This window comes from Gallinula chloropus (assembly GCF_964237585.1).
Source record: "Gallinula chloropus genome assembly, chromosome: 9".
In the NCBI taxonomy this organism is placed as follows: Eukaryota; Metazoa; Chordata; class Aves; order Gruiformes; family Rallidae; genus Gallinula; species Gallinula chloropus.
In genome coordinates, this window is record NC_140094.1 from 1,735,548 (window position 1) to 1,750,576 (window position 15,029).

The following is a 15,029-nucleotide window of genomic DNA, read 5'->3' on the forward strand; positions in this document are numbered from 1 at the left end:
GGCTTGCTGAAAGTATCTTTTGCCCAAGATACTTGTTCCAGCTAACACAGTTATTCATCATTGGTGTCTGCCTGTAAAATGCTGGACACACATGTGACAGTACACACACAGCCCCCAGGACCGGTTGCTGCGTGCAGTTATGTTACAGGATTAGAGAGAACCATGCATTGCACTGAAAAGAGACATGGAGCAAATAAGGGAAGATGCGTCGCTTTCCATAGCAGGTAAGGGGTGGTTCTGTTATGTTTGAACATTCCTACTGAGTGTACAGAATTAGTTTCTGGTTCCCAGAAGTCACCAAAAAATACAGGTGGAAGTATTGTTTGGTCATACATCACACACAAAGCCTTGGTACATGCAGCAAGTGCTTGTCTTCAGAAGCTAGAATCGAGTGACTCGTGTTTTTAAATTATCCTTTATGTTGAATGAGACAGGAGTTGAACAGAAAAAAATCATGTCCTGTGGTCTTACAGCAAGGGACACCCATCAGTGCAGGCTGTGCTTATGGTGGAGCACTGGCAAGGGGCCCCATTGCCATTGCATGGGAAACCACAGCAGGCCCAGCAGTACTGCTCAGTGCTTTAGTTCACAGTCTGGGTAACAGTTGAGACAGAGGATTCTGCATGTAATTTGCATGCAAAATTTTTGGTTTGCAATGGGAAAAAGTAGGAAGCTGCCAAGGCTTTGAATCCTGCACGAGCAACACCAGCTGCAGGACTTCAGAGCCTCAGCTAACAGCTTGAGAAGGCAGTTGCCCCCAGGAGAGAAAGATCGTGGACCAGCCCTGCCTGGTTCTTCTCCCTCTCCACCTCAAGCATGTCCTTCTTCTTCAGCTTTCCCAGTAATGTGCTGGCTGTGGCTGCAGCAGCTTTCAGCATTATCACTTTGGCATGCTGTCAGCATTTTCTGCATCTCCACCCTGCCTGTTCTGACTGGTACATGGATCAGCAAAACCTGAATGCGCTGTGTCGGGTGGAAGAAGAACATGTCTTCAGCTGAAGATGCCTCTGTTTACTTGCACCATGTGGAAGGGACACATTTAACTGGCATAGCATCTCCCATCTCCCCACCTACTCAGGCACGTGAAATACTCCTCAGACAGGGCTCTGCAGAGCCCAAGTGATCGAGATATTTCCTGTAGATTGCTTCTGTACCCTCCTGCTTCTCACAGGCTGTGGTTGGCCTGGCTGCTCTGACTTGAGGGTTTTTCATGCCACTCACTCTGCCTGGAACTGTAAGCCACTGCAGGGTGTTGTAACTCCTGACTTTTGGGTCAAGGGTTATGTTTTGCAAGTTACCTTCTGTGTCAGACCACATCAGGAATTGCTTTCCGTCCATTTTCTCTAAGCTGTGTTTGTCCTCCTTAAAGATTCCAGAGTGATGACTGCAGTTAATCATTCTGTGTGCCACAGCATTTGGAAAAATACCTGCAGTTGCTTATTGCACGGACTAGTGGGAGGAGAAATAAGGGACCAGGTTGCTAATGCTGTTGAAAGAAAAGCTGCAATTCAAAGCCGCGCTTTGGCTGTGAGGCACACCAGGCTCTCCTGTGCTGTCTTGTGCTCTGCATATAGCACCTGAGGGGAGGGGATGGCACGGAACGCATATTGTTTGTGCCAGACTTTGTCAGCCTCCAAAAAATCACCGTCTTTGGAGAGCCCTGAATTCTGCCAAGGCAGCAAGCTTGGCTTGGCTCGAGAACATACTGCATGAGAAAATGGGATATTCCATCTCGAGCTAATCTCATTTCCCCTGCCTACCCGGGACAATGGGAACATTCAGTGCAGAATGAGGAGCTGGGCAATGAGAGAGCATTCAGACTCTTTACTCATTTCCCTACCCAGGAGTTCTATGGGATAGTGCAGAAGTTAAAGCTCCTCGGGGGTGGCTGGAGGTTGTACTCTGGTATTTATGCTGGATTTTGGGCAACTGTTGGCTTCAGCATCCAGTAAAGCACAGCGGGTGAGCCCAGCGTGGCATATGGTACACACAGCACCTCGGGGAGGCAGAGGCACGCACCGGGCCCTTCCCTAGGAGCCCACCGCACGTGCGGATTTGGCAGCTCCCAGTACATGTTTTCACCCAGCTTCTCTCTCTGCAGATCTCTTTCTATCTCAGGTGCCTTAGTTGCTTGTACAAGGCTGGAAGAGACAGGAGCTTGAGTCACATGGTCAATGGGCTCTGAAAGTGCCCACTAATATTTTGTGCCACTCAGCTAATATTTTGTGCCACCTCTTCTTGAAGGACCACTTCTTGAGGCAGCACGACTGTAAGCTGGTCAGACCAGTGCTGATTCTCTGGATGACGAGATGGTTGCTGCCTCACTTCTCTCTCCCCAGAATACCTCCTCACATAGTAGGAATAACTGTGCAAAATGTATGGATGCATAGTATTTTCTAATTAATTTGGCTACAATTGTTACCCTTTAACTTGCTTTGAATGGAGGTTTTATTTATCTGTTTTGCCCCAGAATTGATCTCTGGATCAATCTGAAGGCTAAAACAGGCTGTGGCATGCAAGTCAGAGGGTGCCATTATCAGTGCTGGGAAAGACGATGGACTCGAGAGAAGGGCAGGACTCTGGGAGCTATAAACCCAGGGCAGAGCTGTGACATCTGCTGCACTGTGAGCACTTTACTGAGTCTCAGTCTGTAAAGAGCTCTGGGTGAAAGCTGTTGCATGTGAATGCGCAGCAGCATCACTAATGATTTTCAGGACCATTGTGGTCAGCCTTTCTCTAAGAGCGAGGGAAGCATCCTAAGTGCTGCCATCTCCTTTCCTCTTCCCAGAGGTGGTTGCCATTTGACATAATGGCAAATACCATCCTATCTGTTTGTCTCTGAATTATAAAGGAAGGGTTTTTTCTCTGGCTGAGTTCTCAGTTCATACTGTGTGTAACCGGTCACGGTCAGAGTAACATCCAATGTTTTCTGCTCCTCCGCAAATCATTTTTAGTGTTTGGTATACAAAGTTCCAGGCTTCAGGGAATGCCAAGTTCACAGTGCCCCACGTAGCCATTAATACTTCCTCCCAAAATTTATTATTCTTTAATCTCTCCCATAATACATGAATTACAGTCCCCAGTGAAAATTCCTCATTTTCCTGCACATATCATTTCTGGATTTGAAATTCTCCAGTACTGCCATAGTTTGATATGCCACCCTTCTGTTCCTTGGAGCAAGAGCTGGATCCTAGCTCTGTTACTCTGCATTGCAGAAAGCTTTAGCTCTTCTGAGTCAAGTTTCCAGTTTTATGGGGGTAGCAGTAACTCTTTTGCTTTGGGGAGGGGCTGCTGCAATTTATGATCGATCGTGCTTGGAGAAAAGCAACGCTTGCTCTCCCCATGGGTACCCACTGTTTTGTAAGTGAAGAAAGTAGGATATGGGGAGGGGAACGTAACGAATTCTGGAGCTTCAGAGGGCTTCTCTTAAGACTATTCATAAGCTGCCTGAGAAGGCAAAGCAGGGCACTGGAAAGGATTTCGTCAGTTGTCCCTCGCAAGGCAGTCTGAGCTGGCTGGACACTTTGAAAGTCTAAGCCAGTTCCTTTGGTGATCATCTGTTAGTGCTCTGAGAGCGCCCTGTTAGTGCAGAACAATAGATAAAAAGTAGTTTATGGTTATTTTCAAATGTTGAAATGTATCTACTTTGAAGCTTACTCCTGGAAATGGTTATATCTTAAGTGCACTCTGCTTCCTCATTGGAGGAAGAGTGAGGATTTGGCTTCTCCGTAGGTGCCTCTCTCAGGCTTTGTGGTTCCCTGCGCACTGATCCGCCAGGCAGGAATCCTGGGAATCAAACCCTACGCGACACTTGTGCAAATGTGTGTGTAGTTAGTGAGGTCAGGCTCTTGAATTTCACAGGCACCAAATGGGAGTGGGGGGGTAGAAGCTTTTGCCTTCCAACAGTTGAGAGCATAGAGTCACGCCTGCGAGGCTGAAGTTGTCTCCCATCGTTAGTGTGCAGGGGTGCGAAGGCATTGCTGACAGGTAAAGGAACACAGGACTGGAACGCTTCCCACTGTCTAAGGATGCAGCCCCTTTCGTAATAACCCCTTTCATAAACAGATTGTGCTCCATCTCACAGATGCATTTTGCCCTCTGACGCCATTAGAACACTGTTCCAACATCTCACTTTCTAAACTATTAGAAATCTTTTCCTAATTCCCAGCCAGTTTATAACAATTTGTTCTCGAATGCTTTTGCTTAAATTTTTCTCCTCTTTCCCTGATGTTCACCCAGCCAAGTACTGTTTTGTCAGTAGCCATATTCTTGCTCAACCTGTGTTTTTCTAGACTCAACAAATGTGGCTGCATTGTGGAGACGGACCTGAGTTACTCTGTGTTTTCTTCAGGCTGACTGTAGCAAGCCAACTCAGATGTGGATCTGCAGATCCATATTCCTAGAGAAAGAGCATTGGAAAGAGCACTGAGACGGCCCCCAGGCCATCCTCTACCCAAAGCCAGCAGCCGTGCTGACACACAGATGTCTTGCATCTCAGCCATGCTCAAGTCAGCACGCGGTGCTCTTGCATCAGGATCTGCTGAAGAGAGAGCCAGAGCTGCCCAACTTGTCAGCTAAGTGTTTTGGTTTTGAGTCCCAGTTTTTCTGCCCCAGCAGTATCTGCTGATGATGGAGCCTGTTCCATGCCCTGGGACTGTCTGCTGTACAGCAGCTTCTGTCTCAGGTTGAGTTCTTTCTTAGAACCAGGCTGAATCTGTTGCTCAGTTTTCTGTGCCAGCTGGCTTTGACAGTTCCTCTCAGGGTGGATTGTCCACATGCTCGGGCATCCATCTGACCTCTGCAGGGTTTGGATATCGGTGTGAGTGGAACAGTTGTGTGAGTACTACAGCTTGCTGTGATGTGTCTGCCTGCCATTGTACGAAGCCGAGGGGAAAAAAATCCCCTGAGGTCATCTTGTGCAAGGCCAGGAAGGTGAGCTGGACAGTGGAGCACAGCCTGGGCAGCATTAAATAAATACAGTTACAAGTGAGCCACAAGCTATGCCTGGACTGCTGAGACAAGGATGTTAGGTCTCACTGAGATGCAAGGTGATGGGGAAGTTCAGGTGGCCATGGTCAGACAGCTGTGGAGTGCCAGAGACTGCGTGGCAGTCGGCAGGGGAAAGCTCCCTCGGAAGGTTATGGCTTTGTTGGGGAATTTTCCCCCATGGATTGCCAGTCTGCTCTCAGAAACACCAATAGATGTCCTTTTTTATGTACACTCTGTCCTCCTTTCTTACTGCACTTCAGTGTCGTGCTCAAGCTACGTCCATCCCATGCAGAGTCCTCCCTGCCCAGTGTGTCTTAGCAGAGCGTGTTTGTTTTACCTTACTTTGCTTTCCTAAATGCCTCTAAGTGGTAGACATACATCAAGGAGAAGATGCCAGTATCAAATAGCAGTGATGGTGATGGAAGATCTGCTTCTTTAGAAACCTCCTAGTAAAGATTGCTTTCTGGAGGAAAGTCAGGATAAGACCTTACTCTACTCTGAGGACTCTGGTCCATAGCAGGAGGCCAGACAGCAGGAAAACTAGCCTTCCCGTTCCAATAAGCCAGTTTGGAGAGACAGAAGGCAGGATAAAAATACAAAGAGACTTTAATATTTCAGAAGAAATCCCTTTTTAAGGCCTCTGATCTGAAAGATGTGCGAGTGGTGTTTATTGTATGTGGGGGTGTTGCAGACTCTTTCGCCAAAGTCATTGATGAAACAATTAAAGGTCACCGTTGAGGGATTACAGAACTAGAAGAGAGATCTGCCTTGTGTGGAATGTCATTTATGTGTTTCACCAACTTTATTAGGTTTTTATAGGGCCAGGGGAGAGAGATTATGGTGTTGTCTCTTGGGTCAGATGAGATTATAGGGGTATGGACTCTAAATAGTATATGACACCCTGAACTGCTGTAGCATGTGGTCTGAAGCCTGCAGGAAAAGAGCAGACAGGTAATGTGAGAGCCTTTGTCAGGCAACATCCAGAGCTGTCAGGCAGATCCTGCCTGAGAACCCCACGTTTATTTGATAGCAGAGATTTGGGTAGCAGAGATGGGACTTCTTTCCCTTCTTGCTTTGCCTTTACCGTGTGTGTGGGGTTGGTCACGGTGTCAGGGAAGGCTCCTCGGGCTTGATGCTCAGTAGGTGGGAGTCTGAGCAGCCTTCCCAGCCAGACATTCCCCTGCTCCTCTTGGAGTCAGCCCCGCTGTCCGTGGTTCCACCTCACCCTGTTGCCTCACCCCTGGCGGGTGCCGTAGTAGACGAAGCGGCACTTGCTCTCTCCTTGAGTCAGGCAGTTTTGGCAGCCCTTCACACCCCAGGCTGCTCGAGCCAACAGTGCTCATGCACCAGAGAACAGCCTGTCTCTGCTTGTTCCTTCTCCTGCCCGTAAAGCCTCCTCTCAGCTGAATTCCCCCACAGTGCCAGTGCAGCTCTTACAGCTTCCCGTCGCTCTCGCTGTCTGGGGAAGGTTGTCGTCCTTGTTCCCCAGGTGGGTTTTCACCTGGGGAGGAGCTGCACCGCTCTTCCCATTCCGCCTTCTCAACTCACTACTGGATCTCTTTTGTCACGCTTCTTGGGAGTAAAGGCTTTCTGATCTTCCTGCAGCATCGAGCAAGAGGATCCCAGTCGCCACCCAGAGACGTTTTCCTGAGGTTGCCATTTCCAGGGGAAAGGAGGGAAATGCTTTTTCCTTTCTGCTTTTAAATGCAAAGTTTCTCTTCTAGCAGAGGAACTGCAGGTAACGCTGCTGAGTATTTGAAGATGGGGGTTTATTTCTGGGACAGGAGGGAGATTAAATCTTCCTGATCCTGAAAATTTCAAGATGGAAAAAGTAAGAAAGAAATAAAAAAATGTTTTAAAACCCCCAGAGAACTCTGGAGAATTAAGTATTTCTTAAGACAGTGCCCTTTTTGGAGCTGAAACTAAGATACATTGACAGCAGAAAACCCTACCTAGAATTTAAATAATAGAAGCAATCTGTCCTCTTGTAAAAGCTGGTGTCCCCTCCTTCCTCAGGCAGGCTTCCTGCGTGCCACTGGCTGCAAACAAATGTAATTGTACTGCTGCCACTTACCCACCTGCACTGATCTCACTGGAAATCTTCACAAAGTCCTTGAGCAGCGTTCCACAGTGATGTGCAGCGAGGTAATTTTGGGGTGTACAGTTTTTAAGCCCAAATAGTTGCTTTCAGCTGTATATTTGTGGCTTTTTTTGAGGCTTCACTCCCTTTCAGCAATGCAGACTATAATGAGCCATAACTGGAATTGTTTGTGTCTTTTTATGCCCAAAGCAGCCGAGACTCCCCTATGACCAAGATGTGTTTGTTAATTGTCAGTTTGCTTTAATGTAATGATTCAGAAGCTTCATCGGTCATTGAAATATTTATTTTGCTGCTGTTACTCCATTGCTCTCTGCTGGGTTTATTCATAAGGAATTATTTGAGTTAAATATCTGTAGATGTACTGGTATATAGTTTACGTGCACTTGTAGATGTTTATACTGAGGTGTTTTATTGTTAGATAAGCGGTGTAAAGCGAGGGCATCGGTGAGGCTGTCACACAGGAAGATGGGAGCAGGCAGCCTTGGAGAGATGTTTCCTCACCACACAGAGGGGTCTGAGTGAGTGTGTTGCAGGGTTTCCTTTCCAGCTGATCTGAACAGCAGTCCATGTCTCTGTGCCAGGTTGGTTTGAACATAGTGCCCTGCTAGGTTCCGTTAGGTGAGAGGGAGTGGGCCAGGGCAGTAAAGGTACCGGGTCCCAAAGCCAGCACGACTGGAGCCTGACTGGAAGAGGGGACAGGCAGATGAACCACGTGTGCGAGTTGCGTCCTGTCCTGGGCGCAGAGCGTCCCGGCGCTGGGGCAGCGCCTGGCACGGAGCGTGGCCGTGTGCGGTGAGGAGGGGCGGCCGCACGCGCTGAGCCTGCCCCCGCTCGGGCCGTGGGCTGCTTTTCCTCCTTCCTCTCCCCAGGATTCCTGACCGAAGTTAAATGTGAAGAAGATGCTTTACCAGGAATATGGGTATGGGCGTGTTTTCTGACTGTAGCTGAAGGTTCGTTGCCTGAGCAAGAACCTGTATCTATATGGGCTGGTGGCATTTAGTGTATAAATTATGCATGATTGAAATGAAGTGTATTTTAGTAGCAGATAGCTGAAAAGCCTTGCAATGTACTCCTAATTCAGCAGCATTGCCTTGAGCTACTCTGAGGCCTCTTTTTTAAACTCAGACATTAGCACAAAGCACACCTCTGACTGCAGGCATTTAAAGATCAACGAGGGCCAAAAAAGCTTTTAAGATCCAATGAAACCAGGAAAACAACCGCGTTGCCTTTCAGTGTCAGGTTAGATTGCCTTCTTACGAGTGCAGCTATTTCAGGTACAGAGTGCTTAGTGGTTTGGGTCTTGTTGTGTGGAGAAAGTGTTCCCCAGAAAACATCTGTTTCTTTCACCTGCAAACCGCAATGTGCTGTGAAAAGGCAGGACCGAAGCCACAGAGACCCAGGGGGACGAAGGAAATCTGGCTCGAAGGGATGAGCATGGTTTTCTGAAACACGGTATCAAAAAGAGCACTTAAAAGGAGGGGATGCTTTTAGAGCACACGATCCACCGCAAATTGGGCAGGTCAGGTTGCTTGTGAGCTTGAAATGGTTCCTGCTCCGCTGATACCGCCGCCGTAGCAGCGATATTTGTGCTCTGCTCAGAACTGCAACACAGGGAAGTTTGTTGTGTTCTTTTTGTGCTTCTCTGTAAGGCAGCAGGAGGGCAGGGCCCTGCCAACCAGGCAAAGCCCAGCGTCACAACAGTCTGTTCAAGTGGTGAGGACACAGGCCTGAGATGCTGGACAGTCCTGGAAGGGATCATAGAGCACATTTTCCTTGAACCCAGAATTCCTGGCTTCCAGGCTGGGCCCCTAAAGCTCTCCAACAAATCACAGAATCACGAGGTTGGAAAAGACCTTTTAAGATCATCGAATCCAACTGTTCCTGTCCTGTGCTAAACCAGATCCCTGAGCGCCTCACCTACCTACCTGTCTGTTAAACACATCCAGGGTCAGTGACTCGACCCCCTCCCTGGGCAGCCTGTTCCACATCCCAACAACTCTTTTGGTGAAGATACTCTTTGTTGATGAGGAGTTGAAAATGATACTCCCTGTTTTGAGGAGCTGTCCCCGAATCATACCTCGTCTTCTGGCCTAAAACCACACAAAGTTGGTGCTCTGGGCATACAGTCAATGCAGAGGGGGAGCCTTTCACAGGGTGGAATTCCAGCCATTGAATCAAATTGATGGTCTTCTAACGGTGTGGTTTTGTTCTTTCAGAGGATGACATGAATAATTACATCAGTCGGTACTACAACGAGCCTAGCAGTGGTAAGTTTTGCTTCAGAATATAATTGTGAACTGCATTTTGCATTGTGCTGTAACCCAGGTGAGATGGGATAATGGTGTGCATCTGTCCTGGAAAGGAAGCCCACCAGGGCAGGTCTTGGTTTGCTCCATGTGATCTTGTACCGAAACAGCCACTCAGGCACGGCTGAAGGGCCCGTGTTTGCCCCTGCTGAGGGCACTCTGTGTAGTTTGATGGTAAGGGGGAGAGAGGTTACGTCCCCTGGCCGGGCTGTCCCGGCCCCAGCAATGAACAGGAGGGAAGACGCGGGCGGTTGGCTCAGCCCAACGCTGCTGGGAACCTTGCGGAAAGGTCCAGCTGGGTGCTGGGGCACGGCAGGCGCTCTGCTGGGTCGGGACTGGGCTGGCACGTTCTGAAGTGACATGGTCAGTCAGGCTGGGGGTCACTCCCCTTGTGTGTAGACACACTCAAGCACATGGTTAAAGAAATCTGTGTGTTTGTAAATCCTGGCAGGTAGATAAGCAGTGTGCGTCTGCGTACATAATTATATATATTATACATAATTATATATACATAATTATAGAGAGAAGATATTTATATATGTGTGTGTGTACACTTCCAGGTGCACTGCATTGTATGTGCATCTGTGTATCCCCTATATACAGACAGTGAAATAGTGGCACATATATAAAGATCCATATATGTGTATCCAGATGGGTCTGTGTAGGTACACATATATTAAAAGATATATGTGTGTGTTTATATACGTTTATATACAAATAAAGGTATGTATGAGAGACTGTGTGTCTGTCCATATACTTATTTTATCTAAATACATATATTAAAGATAGTAAAATATAGTGTGTGTATATACATATACAAATACATAAAAACGGGTTTTAAAAGTGTGTGTGTGCCTGTGTGTATCTGTGGGTATACATACTATGCATCTGTATGTCTGTGTCTGCGTGTTTAATGTCATCTATATCCCCATATATACTCACATGGATATATATACTTTTTTATATATGTATGTGTGTATGTGCTTATGAACCTATGTAAAGGCACATGTAAAGGTCCATAAAGGTGTTTGTGCATGATCGTGCATGTACATCCCTGTAAAATATGAATGTGTGCGCTATGGATGTAACGTATTATATACCTTTATCCATATATATACACACACACACATATATACATATATATATTTATATATAAAGATAGTTGTCTCTGTGTGCATATGTATGCAAGTCTATATAAAGATACATAAGGAGGGGGTGTATGTATATCAAATATATGAAAAGGTGGGTGTCTACATGACTAAATACTTACAGACTTTGTATGTATTCCATAGCATGTACAAAATATGTGTGTGTGTATAGAAATACAGGTATAATGTATTGTATCAATCTAATGTCCCCATATACACACACACACACATTGGGATCTATAAATACATATTTATATAGAGTGTGATATATAAGAAAACCTCGTTTTGTGTGTGTGTATATGTATGTATGTTTGATATTTATTATGTAGTATGTGTGTGAGTCTATCTACATATACTTTTAATACGTATTACATCCAATATGTATATATCTGTGTGTATCATGCACAGGGATACTGTGTTAGAGATGTATAGTCCAGTGTAAAGTTCCCCATATACACAGAGAGGCAAAAAGGGGTATGTTCATACGTATGTATGTGTATGTGTGTGTGCATGCATGTGCATGTATATCTTTTAAAATAATTACATATATTTTAAAAGGGTGTGTGTGTCTGTATCTGTTAAATGTTATTATTATGTAGTATAGTCTGCATTATTTATATATATCTCTTAAATATAAACTGAGTGTGTGAATACGTATCTGGGTACACCCTGCTACATCCCCTACATGTATGGGGGTGTGTATGAAGCTGGCTATGTGTGTACACAGGCAGGTAAAGATGTATGTGCAGCCACACATGGGTAATCTAGATGTGTGCAAAGATAGATGTGTAAGTGGGCGTGTGAGAGTCTGGTTACAGACATGAGGTAGCAGAGGATGCATAGGTGTATCTATTTGCACTCATAGGAATGATATACAATGTATACAAACGAGTGAACGTATACAGGCATTATATAAATGGGAATACTTGCATATACATACACACCTCTCTATAAATATGGATAAAAGTGTATATAAAGATATGTGAATGTGTATTTAAGTTCTCCATACATGCGTGTGGGGGAGAAAGACTGTATCTGTACAGACAGAAATTATATCTAAAAAAATACTGTGCATATAGAGATACAAACTTACTTATTTTTATTTGCACATACACGTTCCTGTTACAGACATATATACAAAAGATGAATCTAAACATGGGGGGTTGTGTGTATGTTCAGAAACATAAGCTGAAGGGAGTGAGTGGCCATGTCGATGTGCATGACCATGTCTGTGCACATACACAGATACATATATTTGTGTGTCGTCTTGTGCACGTAGAGATAGAGTGTTTTAAGTATCCATATCCAACACATACAGATTTCCCAGGTATGTACACTGAGAAATACAAACCTGTTTTCTTTCTGGCTGTCTTACTGTGTGCCTGTCTTAGTGGCTGTCTTCCTGTATTTCATACATATGTACTGGATTTTATATATTTTTTGTGTAGTACATATGGTGCTGAATGAACAGCAACTGTTAATGGATTGAAAGCTTCTAAGACAAGTTTGTGCCTTCACCTGGGGGTCTGTATACGCAGAGGAATGCCTGAGCGGTATGTGAGATAAGATGTAGTTATGGGTATGTGCACTGTAGGCAAGATAGATACAGAGCTGGAGCTACACAAGGAAGACGTGGAGACACATCTCCCTGTGAAGATGAACATGAAGCAGTGCCTCATGAGAGGGTCTGTGTGGGATCCACATCATTCAGTGGAGGAGTGATAGAGGGATCTAAGAGGTGTAGGACAGAGCTGCAGAGGGTTTGGAACTGCTATTCCTGACTGTGTCTCACCCCCCTGTGCTCTTCCTCTTGCAGACAGCGGCATCCCAGAGGCAGCAATCTGTGTTGTCACCACAACTGCCATTGATGTCCATCACCCAAACATCTCTTCTGACCTCTTCACTGTGGAGGTGCCGATGCGGCTGGGGAGCACCGGGACATCCGCCAGCATCACATCGGGCAGCGTGTCACGCTCGACAGTCAGCTCAGGTACACAGGCGTGCAGCGAGAGCAGCCAGACACTGGGCTCCTCCCCAGAGTGCAGCACAGCCTGCGAGGACACTGCAGAGGTAGCCAGCAGTCTGCAGGCCACTATTACCACCAGCCAGGAGCAGGTGGCCCACGTCATGGTGCAGGAGCTGCTGTCTTCCCTATCAGAAGAGGTGTGCCTGGCACAGAAGGGGCTGGATCCTGTGAATCTGAAGATGTCCAGCCCCCCACAGAGCTCCATGGGGAGCAGGCACCCCATGGGGCATACGGGGCTCAGCACATACAGCCGCAGGAAGCAGGAGAGCCTGGACGTATTTGCTGTGAAGGGGTTGATGGAGCATCCGATGGAGCCACATCTGAGCAGGGTGCCTGAGGCATAGAGGGTAGTGGGACATTTAGGGGAGGAGTGGAAGACTTGTGGGAGGGGAATGAAGTGGAATGGCATTTTATGTGAAAAGTGTCTGGAATAAAGTGAAACGTTTCAGACAGTTGTAAAAGTCTCCCCTTTCCCTTTCCCTTTCCCTTCCCCTTCCCCTTCCCCTTCCCCTTCCCCTTCCCCTTCCCCTTCCCCTTCCCCTTCCCCTTTCCCTTTTCCTTCCCCTTCCCCTTCCCCTTCCCCTTCCCCTTCCCCTTCCCCTTTCCCTTCCCCTTTCCCTTCCCCTTTCCCTTCCCCTTTCCCTTCCCCTTCCCCTTCCCCTTTCCCTTCCCCTTCCCCTTCCCCTTTCCCTTCCCCTTTCCCTTCCCCTTTCCCTTTCCCTTTCCCTTTCCCTTTCCCTTTCCCTTCCCCTTCCCCTTCCCCTTCCCCTTCCCCTTCCCCTTTCCCTTCCCCTTTCCCTTCCCTCTTCCACACCTACATCCTTCCCTCCCATGTGCAGCAATACCACACAGACACACATAACATGTCCACATCACAATCCTTTATTGCCCTGATTCCACACCCAATTTCCATTCCAGTGATTCCACTCTACTGTTTCCTCTTCTTCAGCAGCTCCGTCATCTCCGGCACAGCCTGCAAACATCACAGCAAAGATCAGCATCTCCTACTCTAACACCCAAACTCCCCCAATACTCCATCAGGACTGCTGCTCTTCCAAGCTCACACACAGCTCCCCTATCCCACTGAATCAGGCCTCTCAATTATTGATGAGCTGCATTTCCATTAGCTGGAAATAATGCATCCTACAAAATTTATTACACACATTGTCTACATGGCATTTCGACAGCCTCAATCCTTACAGCAAGACCCGTGCTCACCACAGCGCCAGCAGGCTGTCATTCAGCAACAGCATTAACTGCTGGCACACCTGCCTGAGCCACACACACAACATACATGTAACTCCCAGTTCAGTCTTCCCACTTGGATGAGTTTCCTCTCACCTGAAATAAGTCTGCCACCAGCCCATAGTCTGCCACTTGGAAAATTGGTGCTTCAGGATCCTTGTTAATAGCAACGATTGTCTGCAAACAAGAACACAGCCTGTAAATAGACATCCATGAGAGAGAGACAGAAAAGGAAAAAAAAAAGGAGGGAGGGAGAAGACACAGAAAGAACAGAGGGAGAGACCAGACAGAAGGGGTGAAAAAGAGAGGATAAGGAAAGAAAAGAAGAGAGAATAGAGAAAGAGAAGAAAAGGAAAAGAAAGGAGGAAAAAGAATAGAAAAAAGAAAAAGAAAAAAGAGAATAATAAAAAAGAGAGGAGAGGAAGACAGAAGAGACAGAGTAAGGTCTGGGTTAAGTAGGAAGCATGTAGTGCATTCTTTCCAAGCCCTTACAAGCATTTCCAGTTCTTTCCTTTCCACCTCCAAAGGGAAAAAAGTACACTCACAACTTCCCTTGCTGGCCTTGTGGCGCTAACAACCATGTAACATCATGCTGAAGGCAACTACCATTTACTTTGTCACACAGTAGAAAACATGGATGTTCAAAATCCCAACTTGAAGGTCCATGACATACCATCTTGATTTACTCTCTGACATACAGGTAAATCCAGCAGTGAGGGTGACAGCCTCCAGTAAACTTTGCGTGGGTGTCCACATCAAAGCCTACAACAGGCCAGGAAGCACCTCGTAAAGGATGGGCGTGGGGAGAGACGACAGCTCATAAAATGAGCCTTACGCAAAGTCTAAATCACAGCACTCCAATACTGCCTTTCCACCTGAAATACTTCGCAGCCACACCATGGCTCTTGCCAGCTCACAGGCAGCCACCTGCCCCTATTCCAGTGACACTTCCCCAGCATGTGACATCATTACAAGTTACGCTGAACCATCCTGTGGTCCTTTGCAGGAAGCAGAATGCAGACTATTGGCTCAATGCTGTCAGGCTTTAACTGATTTTCTACCTTGTGGCTAAATAAGCCTTTCCATGGTAAGATGCAAAAGCATCACCTTGCTTGCAACAGAACTTTGCAAGTTAAATCTCTCAGAAAGAAAAGCAACACTGATTCACCAGATGTACTCAAAGGCAGCTAACTTGCTTTAAAAAGAGAAATAAA

General features: G+C 46.6%; 2 protein-coding genes across 2 annotated transcripts in view; one reads left to right on the forward strand and one right to left on the reverse strand.

The window, feature by feature from the left end:
• Window positions 1-12,921, forward strand: part of TMEM266 (transmembrane protein 266) — a 54,642-nt gene extending 41,721 nt beyond the window's left edge. The window contains exons 10-11 of the mRNA XM_084268214.1: window positions 9,307-9,357; window positions 12,361-12,921. Coding sequence (XP_084124340.1) covers window positions 9,307-9,357; window positions 12,361-12,914 — 605 coding nt within the window. The 3' untranslated portion in view covers window positions 12,915-12,921. The remainder of the gene's footprint in view (window positions 1-9,306; window positions 9,358-12,360) is intronic.
• Window positions 12,922-13,436: 515 nt separating this feature from the next.
• ETFA (electron transfer flavoprotein subunit alpha) overlaps window positions 13,437-15,029 on the reverse strand; it is a 29,610-nt gene continuing 28,017 nt past the window's right edge. The window contains exons 11-12 of the mRNA XM_084267833.1: window positions 13,912-13,992; window positions 13,437-13,543 (exon numbers count right to left, since the gene is read on the reverse strand). Of these exons, the coding sequence (XP_084123959.1) occupies window positions 13,499-13,543; window positions 13,912-13,992 (126 nt within the window). The 3' untranslated portion in view covers window positions 13,437-13,498. The remainder of the gene's footprint in view (window positions 13,544-13,911; window positions 13,993-15,029) is intronic.